General features: G+C 32.5%; 3 protein-coding genes across 6 annotated transcripts in view; 2 read left to right on the forward strand and 1 right to left on the reverse strand.

Annotated features, from left to right (window-relative positions):
- The window catches only part of LOC125050972, a 29,975-nt gene extending 20,445 nt beyond the window's left edge, over positions 1-9,530 (forward strand). For all 4 annotated transcript variants that reach the window (XM_047651078.1, XM_047651074.1, XM_047651079.1 and 1 more), the window contains 3 exons: positions 2,627-2,779; positions 7,813-7,996; positions 8,291-9,530. In XM_047651078.1, the coding sequence (XP_047507034.1) occupies positions 2,627-2,779; positions 7,813-7,996; positions 8,291-8,550 (597 nt within the window). In that variant the 3' untranslated portion in view covers positions 8,551-9,530. The remainder of the gene's footprint in view (positions 1-2,626; positions 2,780-7,812; positions 7,997-8,290) is intronic.
- Positions 9,531-11,963: 2,433 nt separating this feature from the next.
- LOC125051076 (acylphosphatase-2) lies at positions 11,964-14,931 on the reverse strand. The gene is made up of 3 exons (XM_047651224.1): positions 14,668-14,931; positions 13,447-13,573; positions 11,964-12,274 (listed from the first exon to the last, which is right to left on the reverse strand). Exons 1-3 carry the CDS (start codon positions 14,726-14,728, stop codon positions 12,160-12,162), a joined length of 303 nt encoding a protein of 100 aa, XP_047507180.1. The 5' UTR covers positions 14,729-14,931; the 3' UTR covers positions 11,964-12,159.
- A 3,582-nt stretch (positions 14,932-18,513) lies between these two features.
- LOC125051139 (phosphoglucomutase-2) lies at positions 18,514-24,481 on the forward strand. Its single transcript, XM_047651302.1, has 12 exons — positions 18,514-18,852; positions 18,936-19,103; positions 19,347-19,438; positions 19,595-19,840; positions 20,094-20,316; positions 20,770-20,954; positions 21,057-21,271; positions 21,767-21,888; positions 22,169-22,345; positions 22,635-22,731; positions 23,369-23,522; positions 24,247-24,481. The coding sequence occupies exons 1-12, from the start codon at positions 18,784-18,786 to the stop codon at positions 24,338-24,340; spliced, it is 1,842 nt and encodes a 613-aa protein (XP_047507258.1). The 5' UTR covers positions 18,514-18,783; the 3' UTR covers positions 24,341-24,481.
- The last annotated feature ends 221 nt before the right edge of the window (positions 24,482-24,702 follow it).

Raw genomic sequence — 24,702 nt, forward strand, 5'->3', positions numbered from 1 at the left:
ACATCCTAGAGTGATGATGAAATAAACCTTCCGTTTTTTGAGAAAATGGTAATTCTCTACGCTGATCATTTTTATCCATATTTATACCAGATCCTCCATTATCAGATGCCTTTTATGCATAACAATAAAGATATGTCTACACTTTATAATATCAAGCAAGTTGTTTTACGTTATTTATTATTTAAATAAAAAATTAAAATTTAAAGTCTATAATAATAATGTGAACAGCATATGCATATGCCCCAACAAGTATTCCTAGTTTAAAGAGCATTGATGCTTTCGCTAACTCACCCGTCAGCAACATTCTATTCTGCGAATGATAGCGCAAATCAACTATTTTATTAACTTTGCACCAGATTGTGAGATATTTGTGCCATGATTAGGACTAGTGGCTAAGTAGTTTGAACTACTTTATTAGATATACTTAAGTTGTTATTACGTAATATGATAATCTGTAATTGATATAATCTATAAATAAATGATATGGATTATAAAAAGGATTATGAAATAAAAGTAATAAGCGACAAGTTATAGAGCAATTTTGGGGTTTATCGGAAGTGATTAATAATAATAATAATAATCATTTATTTGCAAGAATATGGTATAAAAATCTTATGGTTGTACAATCTTAACTCCGCATATTCTGCCACATATAATGGCGTGCAAATTTATCTTACATAATTAACAATTAGAATTTTACTATATTACAATCAAACCTTATGTGATTTTATAATCACATTATTTATTTTTTATATCCGGACAATCAGCCATATATAAATAGGCATGCAAATGTCATAAATTTTTGCTATGTCATATAATAAAGACATTAACATAATGTCATGATAATACGTCAAGCTATTTATAATCAATTGTTGTCAAACTTATAGGCCAAATTTTCGCCTACGCTATAAAAGCACCTTGACTTTAGAAACCCAATCACCTTCCCCTTGAAAACATTGTTTTAAGATTCTAGATGATTTAAAAAATACTGATAAAAAAAGGTATCTATTCTCTCATACCTAAAGCCTGCCTTTTTGTGATATTTATATATCCATTGCTTACATTAATGTACCTCGAGTAGTAGAATAATCAACTTATTACTAGTTGGATTCGTCTACTATCAACAATACGACTAATAACAATGAAATCAGTTTAAGTAAATAATATAAATTATAATTACGTATCGCGTTGAAGCACGTGAAATAAACGTGGAATATTTTAATTGTTCATAGAATTGCTTGGGCTTTATTTGAGCGACTGACTTTCCCTTCTTTCAAATATATTCAATTTTTTACAAAGCATAAAAATATAATTTTCACATTATAAGAGCATTGATCGTTTCATAGTACAAGGAGCTACTTACTATTTCTACGGAGCCGACCATCGTCTCTTGTTTTTCGAAAATTCGTCATTGTTATTAGAATTGGTAGTACATCAGTAATTTTAATTAAACAGCGAACAGGCATTTCTTCTTTTTCAAATCACAGTCATATATTGGTCACTGAGGATCTGAAAATCTGAAATGGTTGCATGATTGCAAATTCTTTCTTACATTACATTTATTATAACATATCTAAAATCACCATCATTTAGATAATAAAACAAAAGCTTTTTAATCAATAGTTGCAAAACTACAAGCTCTTTTGGCAATGTCGTTCCTCGAATATGCAAATTAAATATAGTTAGGCTAACGTTATGAACCATGACTTATTAGGTTTAATTTATTATGTAATGTAACGAGGTTATGAATGGAGATATTATATTCCTTTGTATGTATTGAAGTCTTACAAAGATCATAATTTAACATACATATTACCTTCAATAAAATAAATAATTAAAAAAATCATCGTGTACGTTGTTTAGTAAGTTATTATGTATTGTTTTAAACTAGTCGTTGTAATAGATATGTTTTCTTATCACTGGGATTTTATTACCATATGCACATAAGCAGGAATATAAAAAAGAAAAATAACGACTTCTTTCATTTCTGAATAGTTACTTATTGCTTATTAGTCTTTTAGATTTAAAGAGAATTAGAAATATAACAAATATTAGCAGATAATATTGTATTAATTAATCCGAAAATAAAAAATAAAAGTTAAGAACTAATTATTACTCATTATTATAAGTACCGTATTCGGTATTCAGGTAACTTATTATCTGGTACTCGAGTATAACAGGAAATAATCCTTATCTCATATTAAATCTTATATGATACGATAAACCGCATTATTTTTAAACAGTTACTGCCTAAGATAATCTATCTTGAATAAAAGTCGTGTTTTAGTGTTACTTTTATACTTACTTAAACATAATCATTATATACACAGACAATATTTAATAATAATGAATTAATTTATTTTTGCAATAATAATAATAAACTTTTATTGTATCAATCGATATATACATTATTATAAAAAAAGTTAATATAATTATAATTAAGTATTGTTATGCAGGTGAGACCTCCCCCCATTTTATATACTCGTATATTATTAACTCGGATTAATGTCCCTTATATATCAATATATTTAAGATCCAAAGGGTAAAAGGAAATGTATTATAAAATAGATTTAGAATTTATAAATCTTCTAGGAGCTAAATATAATTTTTTTTTTTTTTGTTACAGAGTAGTAAGGAAACAGCTCTATACATATTGGACTGTGTCTTTTCTGTGACAGTCGTCGGGTCACTTGTGGTATTCGTGTGGCGAGGTCTGTGGGCTTTGATTGACATTTACCTCTATCCAGATGATCCTGCCAAATCTTGCTGGACGTCACTTGTAAGTATAAGCTTAGATTAAAATCTAATGCAATAATGTTCATTGATTTTAATACTTGACAAATTTGATAAAGTTACGTCAGTTTATAGCTAATTGTCTGTTTCTAATGCTCAGAAGTCACTTATATAGCAAATTAAGATAAAGATTTAAAAAAACCTACTAGTACAAGTGGGTTAAAAAAAAAGGACTTTACTATTAAGTTTGTTATGAAAGAGTTGGGAAGCCTGACTGATACAGGTATTTTTATTAAAAGTTCCCAAATCTTACACATTAGTTTCAAATGAATGAACAGATTTTTATTGTTTCTAATTCGTGCAATCATTTTGTTTAATAACTGCCCATCTTAATGTTATCTACGTTATAATAAACTCAAAGTCTATACAAATATTATTTTTAATAAATTTAGTCGATTTTTAGTGCGTTACGGATATAAAAGTTCTCTTAGCAGATTTTATGATAAGATAACAAATTTAATATATTATGTAAATATTATCCACACGTAGATGCAATAATATTACCCAAAAGGTCAAATTTTTGTAGTCATGTAGTTTTAAATTATAATAGTATATGTTTGTTGTGTTTTACCCGCAGGAAATATCGTTATTTCAGTTATATTACTTCTTATTTCTATAGAATATATACAGCTGAACTCCAATAAAAATCTCATGCTTCGCACTTAGAGTCAATTCGCTACACAATACTCAATTTGACTACAATACGATACAATTATTAATAAACACGCGGAATTTTTTCGCAATACTAACGACCCGCCCTAACTACTACTAACAAAATTATATATCTATGTAGATGGCTCTATATTGAATTTCGTTGAAATAATTGTATTTGACTTTGTTACTCATGTTATACCAAAGCTAATACGCAATTCCAATTCCAAATTCTAATTATTTTTTTGATATAATTAATTGATTACTGTTATAACGTAAATATTGTCTTTGATCCCAATACTTAACAGAAATTCATAGTGTCTTAAAAAGAATTGTCTAAATAATTCAGCTGTTTATTAACAAAAATTATAAATAATATGTCGACGTAAGTTTAGTTTAAGGTTCGCTCGTGTCCCATCAAAAAATGGGTGGATTCCCATATATTATGTTAAAAGTTACTGAATCACTAAGATGGAATATACCTAAAAAGGATGTTCTTAAAAGCCTAAATAAATGATCTTATTTAAGTATTATTCATTTTAAATTATATAACATACATCATCGTCATCATCATCAATCAATCATATAATTTTTTGAAGTAGGTTAAAAGGTATTTTGCTAAGCGTGAAAAAATCTAATCTCTTGAAATTTGGTGTCAGTTGATAAAAAAACTCCTCACAAGACACAATTATTACGATTAGTTTGAAGATTATGTGGTCAAATTTAATAGCTTGTCAACACATATTAGTTACAGATAAAGCTTATTTCTTTATGATACTAGTAACTGTATGAACCAGCTAAGAATATGTCCAAAACCAGTAGTGCTACAGCCTTTTAAGGCCTGTGTCTCAGTCATCTGTTGCGTGATCATTTGTTTTTTCTGATAGGCTCAGGCGTGAGAGTCGCACTCGAAGCCACTAGGCCTACACAGCTCAATATAACAAATCTTATTTTCAATACACAAGTAACTTAGGTTACCTGTTTACCTAAGTCTTTGAAGATCTATTTTTCCGCATATGGGTCAGATGCTCGCCATTGAGTCAGTGACCACTTAGATCGCAATTGACGTTTCCTCTCCTTGCCCTCGCTCTATTACGTACTGCTTTAACCAACTTCGGATTTAAATGGTCTAATTATAACAAACTAAATATCAATCTCCATAATGAACATTGCGTAGAGCCAAGTATCTCTCGCTATCACTTTCTGTTGTGACACATAATGATTCTAATTTAGATTTTTTATAATAAGTATTATAAATACACTAACTTATCAGATTAGATATTGTTTATTCGGAAGGTCAATAAATTATACTATTAAGAACTGCCTATGTTATGAGACGTTACCTTTCTCCGTTACCAAGACAAATATATCAAAATAATGTTATTAATATTAAAGCTTTATTAATTAATCCATACAATAATTGTTTAATACATTTCGTAATATAAGTATTAGTTGTGTTATATTAACTTCTAAAAATTGAGGTTAGTTTTGTTAGTGTTCTAGTATTTGTATTTGTATGACTCTTGAGGTAAAAGCCTCCTCCATATTTTTCCATTTCTCTTTGTCTTAAGCAACATTCATCCAGTTTTCTGCAAGTTTTATTACGTCATCTGTCAATTTTTTTCTTTTGTCGTTCTATACATCTTTTTCCAGTAGGTCTAGCCCAAGTGTTTAATTTATATTTTACACTCCATTATCATATTAATTTATCAATAAATAAATAAAAACCCTTGCTAAATATTACTTTCCCATAAGAACTGATATTACACTTGCTAGGATCTAAATAATTCATATTTTTAGAATTACGCTCATACTTACCTTAATAAAAATATATCAAATTAAAAAGACATGATTATTACATCTAAAATTATTAAATATAAGTGTTCTAGAACTAGTTCTTTATTTACCTTCAACGTCACACTAATACCATCAATACATGAAACATGTTGCCTTGATAATAAGCGCGATGGCTGACATATGTCAAAAAGTAGATATAAATAAAATATATATTGATTGTATTTTCAAACATTATACATATAAATCTTAGGATAATATAGGTTTGGTGTCAAGATTTTCCGCGAACTATGACTCAAAACGTTTTCGACTTACAGTAGACATGGCAAAGTAACGTCTCAATTTTTTTTTAATTACAGAGTCGATATTGCTTCAAATAGTTAATAAATAAGTGCAAAATTGAGCATAGGATTAATATTGACTCAGTCATTATATATGGAAATTGCAATTCGAAATTATTCTTTAGTCGGAACTTGAACGGAACTTCAGGTTAAATGGTAAAATTGCAGAAAACTGTGAATTGGCAATGACAGAAGTCCTCAGCAGTGACATTGAATTCCACGTGGGTAGAAATATCTTTGTACTGGAAACCGGCTACAACCGCTCATATTACCTTATTTACTCATTTCCGTGAACACAATTGGATAATTCTCCTATTTTTGCTCCGGGACCTTTAATAAGCAAGTTATTAATAGTTGTGTGTGACTCCACAACCTTTATCAACGACACAAAAACGATACAACAGAAAATCGAGTATATTTTTCTAAGAGTAAAACTAAATAATGGCTCTAAGTATAAATTGTATTAGCAAATAACATCCTACTAATATTATAAACGCGAAAGTTTGTAAGTATGGATGGATGTTTGTTACTCTTTCACGTAAAAACTACTGAATGGATTTTAATGAAACTTTACAATAATATAGCTTGTACATCAGAATAATACATAGGCTACAATTTATAAAGATATTGTGTGAATTGTCGAAAATATCAAGTAAGTAGGAAGAAATCAACCATCTGCGAGCTATTCTGGCCTACGCTGCCAAAACTTCTAGAGTTACACATATGTAATGTAAGATGGAATATATCTATGTCTTATGTGTAATCCACTATAGCTAAAATAATGAACCAATACAATAAAAATTGATAATTTAACTTGTAGATCAATGAACATTTGGTAGTAATAAATTGATTTCTTAATGAATATAGATACTTTTATCGCTTCTGGTATTTAAAGTAGATAAAATGTCTTTCACGCTACATCATTTGGACTAATATTATTTTAATCCTGCGCAGACGAAGTCGAGGGCACCAGCTAGTAGAAAAAATGCTCTGTAAATCCCTTTCCTAACTGATATAAACTTTACATAATCTATACTTTCCTCCTTATAAAATTAAAAAGCCTTTTATTTCATACGTTATATCCGAAACATTATTTTTTACAACTATTAATTTTTTTATCATTACTAAATTTCACTATTCTAAATTTCATGTCCATATCCACTTTCCTTCACAAAAACCAAATATTCGATCACACTTTTTATCTAAAGTACACATTTATCTTTTTTTGTCAATTTGCACTTACGCTGTCATGAATATGCAGTTTAAGCGTAAAAAAGTTACGTAATTAGTGGAAAATTCACAAAGGAAATTTAGTACCGAACTAGGGCACTTCCCTATGATAATATGATATCTCCGTTCGGGGTGTTTCCATCGCACAACAAATAAACGTATAAACAAATACAATAATAAAGTGTTAAGTTAATTACTTGGCTTATGGTTCATCCGACTCAAGAAAAGATAACTATGTTTGTTCAGGTATTATTACAGGCGCCAACATTTTATTGTTTTGTTTATCTCGCACGTCGATTTTTATTTATATTATGAAGCTATGCTAAGGTGTTATAAGCGCATAAATATACTGTAGATCTAAGTATATACATCTATATTTAGCACACTTTCTACTATGTAGCGAAACAGTCTTGAAAACAAAAGACGATCGCATAAAATATTTTCGTTATTAGTTAACGTAAAAAAGAAAAAAAATATAGTCTGATGAAAATTTCTCAAAAAATCGGTACAGTTGTCGAGTTTTCTGAATTTTCCTTCTGTTCTTTTTCTAGTTCAGTTTTTTGTCATATTATGGCGGCCTTACAAAACTTGACTCACATATTACGCTGTGTACCATACATATATTATGTTACTCTCTCAATAAATATAGTTTCATTAAAAACATTGAATATCTTGCACTGTTTTTAGATAAAAGCAGATGTTTCTTCTCGGAATCTCACTGCAAGCCTAAGCTATAATAAAGATAATAAAAAAATAATACATTATAATATTTACTAACAATTAAAACTAATATAAAGTTAATAAAACCTTTGATAAAAATATTTTATTTAGAGCACTGTTCTCACAGTTATGTCAATATATGATAAGATCAATGCAAACATGTCTTCTAGTGAATTCTAGATTATGCTAGTAATATCAATTTTATGATTATGTGAGAAACATGTGTCATTTCCTGTTTATAAATATATTCTTTATAGCGAATAATATTATTTTTTGTCCACAGATAGTAGGTTACTCTATGGTAGTTGTGACGTTTTCGCTGCAGGCGCCGATGCGGTGGGCTGTCGCAAGACTTCAGGGAGCCCCAAGGCTGTTGATCGCTGATGTTTACCACTTACTTTCTTTCGCTTCCACGGTTAATGTATGGCGGGGGGTTTGGGGATTGCTGGACATTTATTTTTTGCCAGGTTCGTTTATACAATATAGATTATAACGCAGTGTAATAACAGTAATAGTAACAATGTTTTTTTAAAATAGTATTTTGATTTTTGAATTTTCTTATATTATTTATTAATACGCACTAAGAGGAGTATTAAGACTTAACTTTTTTGAAAATTTTAATGTAATACTTCCTTTTGTTTGTATTTAAAGATTAGCTTATGCATGCATCGTAATCAAATGAATCGTCTAAACAGTAAAACACATTTTTAGATATTTGGATATTTTCTAGATTCCTATTTTAACGAGTTTTGTCATTTCAGATTCGCCTCACTTAAGCAACTGGTCTTGCCACATCGTAAGTCTGGCGTTGCTGATTCTCTTAAATTGTTCAAATTCAATCCTTGTAAGAGGAGTTTATATTGACGCAGAAGAACCGGCTGGTGAATGCGTCATCTTCCCCTGTCATTACCTCCGACTCTTCTTCCACAAGGAAAGAACAAAACGACATAAAGCGCTGGACTTAACGAAAAAAATGGAAGAAGCCAGTGTGCCTTTACAAACACCAGAAGAAAAAGTATAGACCATGGACGTGTAATGGCTGTTGGAATATTGCCAGAAGGAAAAAAGTTTTATTCTGTACCGATATTTTATTACGAACATAGTTCCGATATAGTGTACTGTGATTAAGTACTATAAAGCCCGAGAGACTATAGTTTTAACGAGATCAAACCAATACTCTAAAAACTATATTATATATATACGCACAACGGACCTAATGAGACCTGAGTTCACAAACCAACGTTGGTATTAGTTTAATAGGCTGATTAATGAGATTAAAGGAATCCTATATAAACAAACGTTTAAATTTAATTGTAAATTGTACTTGTGTTTTTCTCTATTATCTTCAATCCTAAGTATAGTAAACAAATTACTTTAAATACAAAAACTTAAACATATCAGTTGTAATCGGTATAAGTTCAGAGGATATGCGTGGCTAAATTATTATGACATACTCTTTATAAATTATTTGAAAAGTTAAGATGTAATCCTTATTTTACTGTAGTTCACTATCAATGCGATTAAATTTAGAAGTGAAATAAAATTGTAAAGTTAACACAAAAATCGTGACCAAATACGATCCTAAGAATTTATTTAGGTATGCTATAAATAAATAAATCTTGCTTTAATAATAGCGGTAATGTTGGGCGAATTGGATAGGTATATTAAATTACACGAAAATTTACATATTATATCTGTATTAACAAAAACCGTCGTAAGAACAGCATACTTTTCACTGTTGTGACTAATATAGCAACCATGCGCAGGCTATTTACATAATAAAAAGTGCCTTAAAATATATATATATTTTTGTATTATATATTTCCATCAACGAATAATGTGAAAGTGCTGCCTTATTTTGTCGTATTACATACTTAATGTTACGCTTCAGGTGGTTAAATCTAAGTCAAACTTCGAGATCATTCCATTTGTATTATATATTTAGCAATAGGCTTATGTACATACAATGTTTTCAACTACAAATAAACGATTTCTTAATAATGTGTTTATTACTCACATCTTTTTACATTCCGTTACATCTCTAGTGTGGGTTCATATGTTTATGAACCCACACTTGTCCTGTTTTAGGTGTCAAATGTACTACCGATACAAATAGAACTTATATATAATAACAGCTAAGGTGATTGCTACCTTAAGGCCCTATACCAGCACGAATTGCTGTGTCAGTGTCTCGGGGTGGACTGCGGTGCGCAGTGGAGAGCTGGAGCACTGAGGCACGCCGGCCCGTAATAACAATTAGTTATGTAAAACATTAAATTAATGTAATTGTCTAAAATCAAAAAAAAATCTGTAATGGATTGCTTGCGATAAAATATATCGTATAAATGTCAAAATCATGTTCTATATACATTTTCGTCATAAAATTTTAATTCAAAATGTCAAAAATTGGCTATGTTTGGATTTTTGTTCTATTGAAGTTATTATAAGTTATTAAATATATCTCCATGGTGAGAATATGGACACCGACCATACAATAAAAAAAATTAATACCTTAGCCCCAAATATAAAAATAATAAATAAAAAATCGCTGTACCTCTTAGGAGCACCGATTTTCAAAGAAGGTTTTGAAGAATACATTAACTCGACAATATCAAAATTTAAAGATCTTTCTCACCGTCTTCTGGATATTACAGCACACTCAGCTTTGTTCATTTTAAAATTCTGCCTTTTTGTTCCCAAATTAACTTACGTACTTCGCTGTAGCCCTCTATGGAATCATTCAGTTTTTTTAAGTGATTTGGATAATCTTTTAAAAACTTCTTTGGAATCTATTTTAAATGTTCGTTTTGATACACCTTCTTGGAATCAAGCATCGCTTCCTGTTCGCTTTGGCGGATTAGGAGTACGCAAGATAACAAGTGTAGCTCTTCCAGCGTTTCTCTCATCTGCTCACAAATCTAGCAGTCTGGTAGGTAAAATCCTTAGATCTTATTCTACAAACTACGAGATTGCGGATTTAACAGATGCAAGAAACGTGTGGATAGCATCCAACCCAGGCTTGAGTTTGCCTTCTGGCGTCAACTTTCAAAGGAGCTGGGATGATCCTCTTTGCAAAAGTGAATTCAAAAAGTTATTAGGTCACATTCCAATAACAGACCGTGCAAGGTTGATGGCTGTGGGGTCTAGGGAAGCTGGGCATTGGCTTAATGCTTATCCTTCGCCAAACACTGGCACCCTTTTAGACCCTGAATCACTTCGAATTGCCATCAGCCTCCGCTTAGGAGTGCCCATATGTACTCCCCATAAGTGTCCCTGTGGTTTTGAAGTAAGTAGCCTTGGACACCATGGCCTACACTGCCAAAAGAGTGCAGGTCGTTTTTCTCGCCATGCCGCGCTAAACGACATTATACGCCGCTCTCTTGCCTCCGTCAATGTTCCAGCAATTTTGGAGCCAACAGGCATCGCAAGAGACGATGGCAAGCGGCCAGATGGAATGTCTTTGATCCCTTGGAAAATGGGACGGGCTTTAGTATGGGATGCTACCTGTGTAGACACCTTTGCCCCGTCTCATCTCCTTTCGGACAAGCCAAAAAGCTGGCGCGGCCGCAGAGCAGGCAGAAAATAACAAACGGCACAAATATAAGAGTCTTTCCTCCAACTTCAATTTTGTTCCCTTTGGAGTAGAGACTCTTGGGCCGTGGGGTTCAAGTGCACAGGCGCTTATTAAAGATTTAAGTTGGCGCCTGGTAGATAGTACCGGTGACCGCAGAGCTGGCACTTTCCTGGCTCAAAGAATAAGTCTCGCAATACAGCGAGGAAATGCTGCCAGCGTTAAAGGTACACTCCCACAGGGACCAAACTTTTTAAATTTGTTTTAATTTTAATTTTATTTATTTTTATTATTACTTTATAGGTTAAGAAAATTGTAAATACTGTATTTGTGTAAAAAAATAACTAAATAAATATAATACTCAAATCCTTGAAGTTATTTATATCGTGTCTCGATCTTTCAAAATGGATACATAAACAACTCAACTCCACCATATATTTTTTCCATTCGCCCTACTTCGAGAAACGATGACAAAAAATAAAAAGAAACAATATACTTTTTTGGAGTTTGGCGACCGAATAGATCATTAATCGAACTTTCGCGCGCTGAAATATACGCCAATGACCGTTAGTACAATAATGATGTAATGCAACATTAAAATAATTGTAGTAGAATTCCTTTGGACAAAAGACAGTGCACCTAAGTAGATCCATTATGTGTTATCAACTATGAACTCAACAGTATTCAATCTTCTAATCGCATCTGGCACAAACTGCGTATATACAAATTTGTTTTTAATAAAGAAATGCATGCTTCGATACAAACATTACTGGAAGTTTACGTTTACATATTTATCTAACGATACCTTATCTGGTAATGTCTAATCTTCTATTCTCAGCATCATAATATTTGTCATAGATTAATAAAAGTAAATAAAATATTGTATTTAATACAAATTGATTGTATTGAGCTACGGATATTTAAATTTTAAAGGTCTATGGGCAAACCACAATCACTTTTTCTTTTGATTCGACGACTCTTTGAGAGATTTGGACAGAAACACAGCTTTAGCGGGTTCTGTAGCGGGCCCTTGCAGTGGTAAAATAAAATAAAAATGTTTTAAAAACGTATACTAAAATTGTTAAATGCCAGACGTGCCACGTTTTCGAAGTTAGAAAGCACACATTTTTCTATTTTGCTTTCCGGAGAGCCTTTTGTACTGAGCCACTCGATCCTGGAAAAATAAGACATTTCCTTTAAACTTAAATTACAAATCAATGCAACCTTTTATTAATAATAAATCATACTTAAACAATAAAACAATATATTTATAGTAATTGGATTATCTTATAAATATCATAATTTAATCTTTGATCTATTACTGATAAAACAATATAATATAATATAGATCTAGACCTAGATAATTCTTGGGCGTGCGACTCTCAACGCTGATGTCGTGCGTTTGAATTACGGGGATTTTTCTGGCGCATTTTACACTTACTCGACTACTCTTAGGGAAGACAAACATCTCGAGGAAACCGTTATGTCTTGACGACATGTGAATAGAAGGCTAATCATCTACTTGCATATAAAATACTTATCAAAGAAACAGGTGCAATATATAATAAATAGATGGATTTTTATTATCTTAATCTTATGTAATATAACTTACTGCAATAACAAACACACATTGTTATTATTATAACAATGAACTGCAATAGCTGGCATTGATGTGTTGACAAGGAACTAATTGGATCAACACGGAACTGCTTGGCATGAGCCCAAGCAGCGGATATAATTAGTTACATAGAACGATTACGCAGGCAAGGTTAAGCTTTCTTTTGATGGACCTTAGATTATATAATGACAAGATCTCTATCTCTTTATTGCATGAAAGCGATAAGTGTGAGAGCCGGTGGCCTATTAATATCATGAAATACCACGATTGACTACGTTGATAAAAGTGAGAAAAACCAATAGGTATAAGGAAAGGCCTGAAAAGCATTTTTATTATTCTTTGTATGAATGTTTTGAATAATATATTGAATCTAAATTAAGCTTTTAACTTTGCAATGCAGTAATATACTAGGAAGTAGCACTTCTTTTCGAATTTTAAAGGTGTAATGTAAACAATGATTTTAATTAATTAATGGTTACTTAAGCTGCTTCTTACATAGTTAATATTAGATGCTGTTTAAGTACAATTACTTTGAGGAAGATAAGTTTAGATAATAAAAATAGTTTTTAAAATGATAATAGAAAACCTATAAAATTATGTTTGTTTTAAAAAATGTACACGATAACTTTTATAAGTATCAATACAAAGTAATATCCGTAACCTTTTAATAGAGCAAAAACAAAATCTGTAAGCAAACATAAAACTAATAATTATTTAACTTGTATTACATTTTATCCAAGTTCTCCTTGGTCCCTTGTATCCTTCCAACGATTGTGCCCTTTCTCGTATTTTTCACCCAACCCCCAATACCCAAACGCTCAGCCATCTCTTTGCAGTACTTGGTGAAAAAACAACCTGCAGATTAAAAATCATCTCAATACAATTTGAGAGACGCATATTTAAACAGGGCTTATTTACAAATATTGAGGAAAGCAGCGTGTGGCAATTTAATGATAAGATACCATTCTAGGCGTAGGCTAGTCCGTTTTTCAAATTGATTTATAGGTTTTAACTTTCGCGGGTATTTTCCACTTTTACGTCTGAGTATTTGATAACAAGCAATAACACGGTCGTCTTCGTTTTAAATAGTCACATAATGGTGGCTGGGAATATAGTATATAATATATGTATAATAGTACGGTATTTAATAAGGTTTAACAAGCTATTGCTTTATTGCACAATCGAAGCTTTTAACCCAATTCCAACCTAACTGGAAATCTCTCCCAACTATTTATAGATTCAATATAATGTACCAAACCGAATTCGAAATAAATTATTGTTTTTTTATATTGAGCTGTGCTGGAATAGTGGTTTTAGACTACGAATCTCATTTCTGAGGTCGAAGGTTCATTTCCAACTGTCCACCAATGGACTTTCTGTCTATGTGTGCATTTAACATGTGCTCGAACTGTGAAGGAAATCATCGTGAGGAAACCGGCATGTCTAAGACCCAAAATGTTCACCTACTTGCTTATTATAAACGAAACAAAACAGAAATCTGAGGTCCAGCCCTAAAAGCTCTACTGGTTTCTTTCTGGTCTAGTGGCTTCAGTGTGCGACTCTCGACCTCAAGGTCGTGTGTTCGTATGGTGAAGAAAAGCACTTACGCAAGGATGACAAAAATTAACGACGTACGAAAGAATGTTCAACAAAGGGCAAAGGCCTAAATAAAATAGGTGGAAGCATCACTGGATAGTAATTGAATTTTTATAACCAACATGAATTTTTATTTTCACAAAAAAACGGAAAAAATAAGAGATCTCGATAATCAGTCATAAAAGTAAATAGACACACTGATTATCATAAATATATGTTACAATACACATACAGTTTCAGAATAAACTAACTTCCGACATGATGATAAACAATAAACTGACGATTTAAAAAATATTATTCATTAAACGACATTAAAGTATCAAAACATTTTTATTTAAAAATAAAATATTTACCTTGGACTTCACCAAATACTTCAAATTCCACAGAGGCTAACATGATATTTTCTGGCCCCATATTTCACTCAAATAATTTATTTTGATTTATATTATTATGATATAATTCGCCAATCAATTTGTTAACAAACGATGCGTTCAGTCTTGTAACTGACCGGTATCGCAAATAGTGCTCCTGCCAGATTTGAATTTATTTATAAAAATACTTGACTTCAAGTATCAATGAGCGATTTACTAGCTCAAGGGTTTGTTCTGTTACAGGGAATTCAGGATTAGCCAAAACGTCCGTATGTGACTTGGTAATAGCACGGCCGCGCAGAGATTCCAGCTTGATTACCAGAAGAAACAATAAAATCTATACAGACATGCTAACATTGCAATAGTATGTAAACCCAAAAAGTATTCTCGAATTATTCCTAAAGACAATACTAGACAAAAAAAATCTAAAACTAATAAGTTATTCCATTTGACAAATAAAACATCAAGATACGTTCTTTTTTATATTAGAGAATTATATAAAATATTATTCGGAAATAAATTTGCGCATAGAGAAGCTGCAGGGGCGCTCATGCTTACTACCGGGGCCTCGACGGCATTGCTGTTAAGCCCAAAACCTCCGTTGCAGTAAACACTACGTAGGAGGTAGGAGATGCGTATTCTAACCTTACGTTTCCTCCTAAAGCGCTCCCTCTCTCGATCTGCTATCTCCTTCTGTACCATTACTGTTTCCATTACTTCTGTAACATTATTGACTTCCTACTATTTTTGCATAGTGAGATCCACTTCGTACCAAACGTCTCAAATTCTCAACAGCAGTAGAACTTCTCCAGTAATTGCCAGCCATGACACAAGCAGCGGTAAGGAGACCTTTCGGTAACAACGAATTATTCACCTCTTTGCGGCATCCGTAGAAGATTTTAATTATTTAGCGTAAGTGAGTTCTGCCTCAAAGTGGCTCCGTAAAGTGCCATGGTAGAAGTTACACCGCTTTAAAGCCTCCTACACCGTTCATCAGGTATATGCATGAATATTCAAATCACCTTAACTCATGATAATAGGCTTCGCTTGGAGCCCTGGGTTGCACGCGGCACCACCTGTGAAATATGTGAATGCTTACTAAAGCAATACTTTCCGCTCTCAGGTGATTCTATGTAGAGATTGCGCGGTGAAAGCTAAAGGCTTTAGTGTCATAGTACTGGGAAATAGGAAGAAATCGTATACCCTTCAAAGGATAGATATTCGCAATCCCTGTCCAAGTTGAAATGCTTTCAAACACTTAATAGTCTTCCGCTCTTGACAAATTACTTATGTTGTGGGTGAAGGTGCGCTGGGCTATCCCGGATATCCACCCTGCCAAATTTTATTACCGCAAATGAGTAAAAATAACTTGTTCCACATCTCTAGTGTCGATTCTACTTACAAATTGATCGGCACGCAACATATTTAAAAATAAATATTCCTATCAATTACTCAAGGTTCTCTACGACCATTTTGATTCTCTCTCCAGGCTTGGTTTGGTCAGGACGTTAGTATTTCTAGAGAAGCAGATAGAAAATTCCGAGTTTCATAATATATCTATATCCCTAATCTCGTGGAAGTTTAAAACTACATTTTTTTCTCTTCAACTCGAAACACTTTTAGCCAAGTATGGCGGCCCTTTGCTTTTGTGTCTTCAAATTTGAAAACGTTAAAGTGAGTTCTATTCTCACTTCATAGTCTTGTGTACCTTAAATGTACCTTAAATCTGAGTTACACTACCTCAAAAGACGTATCCAATAACCTAATTAGAAACTGTTTATATAAATTGTTTGTTTGTTGCTATTACGAAACTCACGAATGCAAACCTAATAAAGCTACGTCCACCTTTATTGAACTACGCTCAATTGTTGCGCTAAAAAAACATATATATCTAGGTATTTTTTTACTACATCCGGCAAAAATGAACGTTTTATTGTATTGCTCAAAAGTTATTTATGATATAAAACTTTATTTTATTATTTCGTTTCTACACGTTTCGAGTTCTTCTTAGCAACCGAAGTCGGCTTGTTCGTTGTTTATTCTGTAAAGAATTCTCCGAGATCGAGAAACTTATATAAATTATTAATTTACCTACTCATAGTCATACCATTGCATAATATAACAAATGTAACTTTTTTCCATCCTCTCAGATTAAGACGGGCTTTTAATATGTGTGCTTGTAAGGTTGAGAGTGCTTAACTGATGTTCATATGCATAATGTACGTGATACTAAATTAATAAGCGAAGTTAGAGTTTGATTACTTAAGTAATCTCAATAGTCACCGTGACCAGTAGCTCTGAAACGGTTGTTTATTGCTCAATTTTATTTTGTTACCGATTTTTACAGGACTATTTGGTATTTGTTAAGTCCTATTTACATGAAACTCACATAAAGGTTATTAAAGCCGTAACAAAAAGAGCATGTACCGATGAATTAAAAGCATGGTCGGACGGACGTGCAGGGGCAACCCCAGGGGCGTGGAGTGGTCGTTTCCGGTGTTGCAATTACAATTAAATGATTGGCCACTGATTGGAAAATCAACTTCCTAATCAGTGTGACCCTGGCAGACAGGTTACGTTAATAACCTATGAAATTTTAGAAACAGAATGCCACAAGTTCAAAATTGATATCCGGCTTTTCAATTCGTTTAAATACTGATTAATGTAAATTAGATACTCAATTTAAAGCAGTTTTTACCAGTTTGATACAATATGTGATAGTAATAGAAAACCCCCGGAAATTATTTTACGATTGCCTATAATGTTTGTCCCAACTTTTGAAGCTTGCTTTTTAATCTTTTCTGCATTTATTGCCCTGATTTCCTAGAATACCTATATAACTACGGTATAACAAAAAAACAAGTTTTTTTTAGCATGATCGATCCAATGCAGGGCTGCCAGATGTACGATTTAAATCATAGTTCTACGATTTTTTGTCATTTTTACTCATGAACGATCGCTAGACCAAGATCGTACAGAAAACACATCGTACAAAGATGTACGATTTTTCCGGCAAGTATTATGTTCGGGGAACTCCCCAACAACTTTACGTATGCCTAGATCTTTTACTTGAGTGAAGACTCTTTTTTCATTTAAAGCCTCTATATGTGTGCATTCTTATAAAACTTATTATTTTTGTCGTGTAAAGACTTGTATTGGAATAGTCAAAAACCTGTTTTTTTTCATCAGTCTTAAGCTCTAAGTGATTATATCCTCTTTAGATCTGCATTTGCACATTTCTGATCTATTGTCTTTAGTGTTTTTTGAGATACGCTTAAGCAAGAATGGGTAGTAAAAATGAAGATGAGCTACCTGCGCCAGGTACTCCAAAAAGAAATTAGCCAAAAGAGGAGACCTTTCTGCAACAGAATGGGACAAACACAGAACACAGAAGTATCGTCCCGATTGGGAAAAAATAGATTTATTTGAGGACTTGTTAGGGCCCGGTAAAAACCAATTTAAAGCCAGGTGCACTGTTTGTGACGTCAAAATGATTTCAGAATATGAAGTTTTAAAGTTACACTCTTTAAGGCAAAAGACAGTCATTTTAAATAAAAAGTTTCCACTTTGATGTTGTACGATCTTTTCATTTCAAAATTTCCCTTTTTCATCTGGCAGCCTTGATCCAATGGCTTAGTGGCTAACGCAAACATATAATGCGTTCGAAACTTAGCAAAACATTGCGCAGTTTGTTAGCATAGAAGGCTGAAGGCAAATATAGTTTTACAGATTATGAAGTTAACTGAGAGATTGAGATTTATATGATTGACAATCATTTCTTGACGTTGACAGTGGCAGAGACAGCCAACAAACTCCAATTTCTTAGCTGTTGCTGCCGGCAAGTTTTGTTTTGTTGGCCAAGGCTGAGTTGTGAATTGTGAACTAAATCCATTGTTTATTAATTGTTATTATTTCAAAGTATCTAAAGAAAACTCTTATCTCATAGTTCAAGGTTTCATTATCGAATACCCGAGAGTAATCTGCCCCCCGTATTGCGAGATTATTTTAATTTTGTTACTTACGTTGTGAGTGATCGTGGACTTGTCTGTTACTTTGAAAATCATTATTGTAACTCTAAGTAAATATTGAAGTTTAAAAATGATTTCAATTAACAGTGGTGATTCTAATTTAAATAATGTTTTACATGGCTGGCTTCAGCTCGACAAGGTTTGTTATTTTTTATATGAATGGTGCTAATTTTTAAATTTATTAAACAGATTTTATATATAATATCTATTTAATTATTTTAGAATTCTATTACACACCACGAAGTTCTTGAGGACATAGAGCATTGCAGATGGGATAAATTAAAGAAAACAATGTTAAGTAGACAGAAATTCGGCACAGCTGGACTCCGTGGAAGAATGGGTGCTGGTTACATGTGCATGAATGATGTAGTTGTGTTACAAACAGCACAGGTGAAGCATATGAATATTATTTATCCTGGTATTTAAGTATTAAACTTAAGATTGAACGAAATAAACTATTATATTTTTATGTAAGCTATATTGGATTATAAATAATTAAAACAAATACACTGAGCTACCTACGCTCATGAGTGGTTTAAGCTTATTAAGCTCTATCACAAGTTTATATTGACCTTTTATCCTGCAACTCATGAATAGTCAATAGTACACTGAACCTTTTTTTGTTAATTTCAGGGACTTTGTTCTTATGTTAAAAAAGTTTGTACTCAAAGTCAACTAAGCAATGGTATTGTGGTAGGATTTGATGGCAGATATAATAGCAAAAGGTATTTATTTTTCTTAAATTTATGACGAAATTATTATCTTACTACACTAAGCATGTAAGTACATTTGATAAGGGATCTCAGAAATAAAATGTTTAATACATGGGATGATAAAAAAGTACAACAAAAACAAGAAATTATAAATAATATATATTTTAGGTTTGCAGAATTAACAGCAAAAGTATTTATCTCATCATCAATACCAGTGCATCTATTTTCATTAGTGTGTCCTACACCTCTGGTTTCTTTTGCAACCATTCTCTATGGTGCCGCTGCTGGAGTTATGGTGACAGCGTCCCATAATCCCAAAGAGGACAATGGGTACAAAGTTTACTGGGGCAATGGGTCTCAAGTGATTTCACCACATGATGACAGTATTTTGGATGAAATTTTAAATTGTTTAGAGTGAGTAGTTAATTTTAATGCATTCTTGTACACTGCATGCTCTCACCTTGTAATAAATGTTGGCCTGAGTTAAGATAATATCTCATTAACTCTTTTGTGTTTGCCCTTAATACAAGAATTTTTTTTAATAAAACATAAGTAAACAAAAGTACTATATAAAGAACTAGATTGGCTTTATTTGAGTTTCATGTCCATATAAGGAGTGTATTATAAATTTTGACTGGCAAGTTTAATTCTTAGCAGTTAATTCTAGGATTCCAGATGATCATTGGAATATTGATGAGCTGAAAAATAATGAAATGGTCAAGAACTGTCAGGAGGAAGTCACCTCTAAGTACATGGAGTATATTCAAAGTAGTCTTCATAATGATGTACTGGAACAGAATAAACAGGCTAACATATCTACTGTGTATAGCGCAATGCATGGAGTTGGCTATGAGTTTATCTTGAAGGCTTTTGCTGCTGCCAATCTAAAGGTAGACTATTGAAAGGCGATTATTTTTGTCTTATATGAATTGATAAAAAATATCACTGAGTAAAATATTTATTTATTTACACTTTGTTACCTTATAACATACATAATATAACATAAGACTTATGTTATAAGTTATTAACCAACGGGCGGCCTTATCCCTAACAAGCTATTTCTTCCAGGCAACCCTATAGAACCAATATCGTACAATAAAAAAGAAACACCTACAGAGGGTAAAGTACAAGAAGTGCATAAATAATTTACAAAAAAATACTCAAAATAACATATAACACTGCCTTTAACTAAAATAAAGAAAAAATAAATACACAATAATATCTAAATACTAGATTTTCTTTCGTTCTGTGTCTTCTTATCCATTTCATAAGAGACCTTACATGGCCTCGCTTTTATTCGACTTTGAAAAACTTTTACAACCTATATTTATGACATATTCCAGGCTCCTCTAAGTGTAAAAGATCAACAAGATCCCAACCCTGACTTTCCGACTGTGGTCTTCCCAAACCCTGAAGAAAAACAATGTCTCGAGATGAGTAAAGCTTTAGCGGAACAGAATGAGGTTCAACTCGTACTAGTCAATGATCCCGATGCAGATAGACTGGCCGTGGCTGAATATAACATTGAGTGAGGGCCTTATTTTTTATTTATTAATCCAAATTCATGTTTTTTAGGCAAAAATCTTTTTATATTTTCATACAATTGTCTAAAATTCATATATCCTTGTAGTACAAAATCATGGAAAGTTTTCTCCGGCAATGAAATGGGCTCTCTTCTGGGATGGTGGATATTGAAACAGCATTTAATCCGAGCTGAATCTGACGAATCCGGTGCCAGTGAACCAGTGTATCTGTTGGCCAGTTTTGTCAGTTCAAAGATGTTGGCGGCTGTCTCGAGGGGCAAAGGGCTTTTTGTTGAGACCCTCACTGGGTTTAAATGGATGGGTGAGACATTTTCATTATTTCGCAAATTGTAAATTTAATTATTTTTATCAGAGAATAAAGACAGGATTTCTGGTCTAATATTGTTGTTTATCAATCATGCAAAAACTCATAAGTTAATTTTACAAATTCGAATTTTTATTTCATACTGTTCATACCATCTTTTGAAAATGTAGCAGTACTAACATTTCAAAATAATTAATCAGTGGCGCTACAACCTTTTTAGGTCTGGACCTCAGATTTCTGAATCTGTTTCATGATTTCAATCTAATAGGCAGGTAGGTGATCAGGCTCCAGTGCCTGACACACGCCGTCGACTTTTTCGTCTAAGACATGTCTGTTTCCTCACGATGTTTTCCTTCACCGTTCGAGCAAATATTAAATGCGCACATAGAAAGTCCATTGGGGCACAGCCGGGGATCGAACCTACGACCTCAGGTAATAGAGTCGCACGCTGAAGCCACTAGGCCAACATTTAAAAAAAAATGTATATTACAGGCAACGCAACATTACTCTTGAAGAAGGAAGGCAAAGTCCCAATATTCGCGTTCGAAGAGGCCATTGGGTACATGTGCAGTCCCACTGTCCCAGATAAGGATGGGGTTTCGGCTGCTGTTCAGGTACACATCCTTTCTTTGATTTTCTTATTTAATTATTACGTTAACAGTAATTATTTACTTTTTATATACACATATTACCCACACATTGTCTATGTTTGAAAACGAAATGCATTTTCTAAGATTCCTACAAAAAATTCATACGTTTAGCTTTGCTTACTTTTGTTGACGAGGGGGGGTGGGGGAGGGGGAAATAAATTATAAGGAATAAGTCCATTATTTCCCAGGATTCCAACTGATACCATAGGATTGGGGTCTCACCGTCTACTGGGTTCTATTCCAGGTGGCATCGCTGGCTTCTCACCTCTACTCTCGAGGGTCGAGTCTTCAAAATCAACTACAAGTGTTGTACCGTGACTTCGGCTATCACGTCTCGTACAACGGGTACTTTCTTTTCAACGAACCGACCGTCGTGCAGAAGATATTTCTTCGCATAAGGAATTTTCACGGAAAAGGAATTGTGAGTTATAAGTATTACATTGAATTAAAACAATGATTAAGTAGAAAAAGACCAAACGGACACAGAAATATGTCCGATTGATTCCTTAATGTTTCGAAATTAACCAATTTATAAGTTATATTCTGGTTTTATTTAAAAACAATCAAACTTTTTTTTATAATTATTTTTTTTGATGCAACAAATTAGGTCTTATAATTTGTTAGACCAATTTATAAGATATGCGTAAGAATAAGTATATTTATGTAATTATAAAATTATTATACTGAAAATGATAAACTTTCTTTTTCAGTACCCAAAAACAGTGGGTCCGTGCGAAGTGGTGTTCGTAAATGATTTTACGGCCGGAGTCAAGATTCCTGAAGGAAGCGACACGGAAGGCGAACTGAGTAAGTTCAACGTTCGAAACCTTTATTTAAAAAAAAAACTGTCTATATTCCGATTTTTTATTCCGTAAAATTCTGACATTTCATAAATTTTGCTACTAAAAAAGTTCTCCACCGAAAAAGGGACAAATTTGACCCATTTGAGGACAATAAAATAAAATGCTACGTATTTTTTATGTTTTACCTACAAAAAGGTAAATATTTACTTATTCAAGTGGCGTAACACAAAAATAACAAATATTTCACGAACAATATATCGAATTAAGTTTAATTACTTTATTTTATTATTTAGCTGGCATCACTGCCTACTAATTCCAGGTTTAGTAAACTTTTTTAATAAAACAAAATGTTATCTTAACTTTTGCGTTTTTTACTGTTTGTGATTAAAAGGGACGTAATTATCGCCGTAATGTGGAGCACCGCACTTAATAAAATGGATACATTCACTAACAAATAAAATGTATGTATAGACTCAGATGATCGTATAGAAATTGATGTGCTCGGCCAAAAAGGTTTGCCATCTCTGACATGTCAAAAAATGTATAGCTGTCAGAATTCTACGGAATGAAAAATCGTTTAACCTTTTTCGTTTTGAAAGCAATTAATAATTACTTTTCTACCACTGGTTAATCCTTTCCAGAAATCTCTGGAACCGGCCTGGACCAGAAGTACACGAGCGGGGAAATGATAACGTTCCGTTGCTCGAACGGGCTCAGCGTGACGGTGCGCACGAGTGGGACCGAACCGAAGCTCAAGTACTACACGGAACTCGTCTGCCAGGCCGATACTATTTGGTGAGCCTTTACCTGTTTAGGTCTTGGCCTCAGATTGCATTTTAATTCATTAAGAATATGTAGATTTTTGAAGTTATACTTCTTTAGGCGCGTTATGAAAAATTGATGAGAGTGAAATTTTACGATTGCGCGCGCACCGTGACACAAAGTTGTCAGTGTGATCATAGCGTGCGCGAGCGAGATGGGAATAAGACAATCTACAAGTAAAAAGAAATAGAATATGCGTGAAGTTAGCAAAGAATTTTGAATGACCATAATGACATTTACCTTTTAAACAAATAAAGGAGTTTTAATTATTTTTTCAAAGAAATTTAGCAATGTTTTTTCACAAAGATAGGTCTTTGTGTTACTTAGTTAAAAGGTTATGAAACATACTAAGTTATTAAATTGAATGAATAATATAATAAAATAATAAATAATAATAATAATTGTTATTAATATTAATTAATAATTGAATAATATACTAAATATTAAATATTATTAAATTGTTTACGTTAAATATTAATTATTAATTAATTATATTTAAAAAAAATAAAGAAAGCCAAAGAAGTATAACTTCTTACGCGCATACATAAGTACACGCAACCTTTTTTTTTTTTTTTAATTTGGGCACACCAGATTCACGATATTTTCCATCAATGTAAAATACTGTTAAAAAATACTTTTTAAGTTATGTTGGAAGTTTTACACTGAGGACTGTTGATTTAAGATTTTATACTTTCAGCGCTCAAGAGGCGAAGAAAATGGAGCTTGAGACCATGGTCAAGGAGTTTATCGAAGAATTAATTCAGCCCAAAGAAAATGGACTTACTGGTTAACTTTCATTGTAATTAAAAATATCATTCCATTATCTAAGTAACCGACATTAGCTGTGATAGATTCTCTCTATTCGCGTTAACATTTGTGATAATATCCAAAGTATACCTTTAGGTACATTTATTAAATAAATATTTTAAATTAACTTGTTTTATTTATTAAACAATATCCCTTTCTATTTTAGTGTAATAATTAGATTTTTACAATAAATATTATATTATGTACTATCTTGAGGTTTGATAGGCATTGGTAAGACATAAGTAAACCTGGCATTAAAAAACATTGCGCCTGACGTGAAATTCACGCAATTACGTAACACCACCTAATGCGGCTGACCCTGTTGGCGACTTCTGGTGTAAATAAA

The sequence above is a fragment of the Pieris napi genome, chromosome 7 (assembly GCF_905475465.1).
Source record: "Pieris napi chromosome 7, ilPieNapi1.2, whole genome shotgun sequence".
NCBI classification, from domain to species: Eukaryota; Metazoa; Arthropoda; class Insecta; order Lepidoptera; family Pieridae; genus Pieris; species Pieris napi.

Excerpts from the sequence above, each read along its gene's own strand:
- LOC125051076 (XM_047651224.1), bottom strand. The coding sequence starts at position 14,728 with ATGGGGCCAGAAAATATCATGTTAGCCTCTGTGGAATTTGAAGTATTT. Across the intron at positions 13,574-14,667 it reads AGTATTTGGTGAAGTCCAAG|GTTGTTTTTTCACCAAGTAC; the intron begins GTAAATATTTTA and ends TTTAATCTGCAG. Across the intron at positions 12,275-13,446 it reads AAGGAGAACTTGGATAAAAT|GATCGAGTGGCTCAGTACAA; the intron begins GTAATACAAGTT and ends TTATTTTTCCAG.
- LOC125051139 (XM_047651302.1), top strand. The coding sequence starts at position 18,784 with ATGATTTCAATTAACAGTGGTGATTCTAATTTAAATAATGTTTTACAT. Across the intron at positions 19,439-19,594 it reads GGCAGATATAATAGCAAAAG|GTTTGCAGAATTAACAGCAA; the intron begins GTATTTATTTTT and ends TATATATTTTAG. Across the intron at positions 20,317-20,769 it reads TTGCTGCTGCCAATCTAAAG|GCTCCTCTAAGTGTAAAAGA; the intron begins GTAGACTATTGA and ends GACATATTCCAG.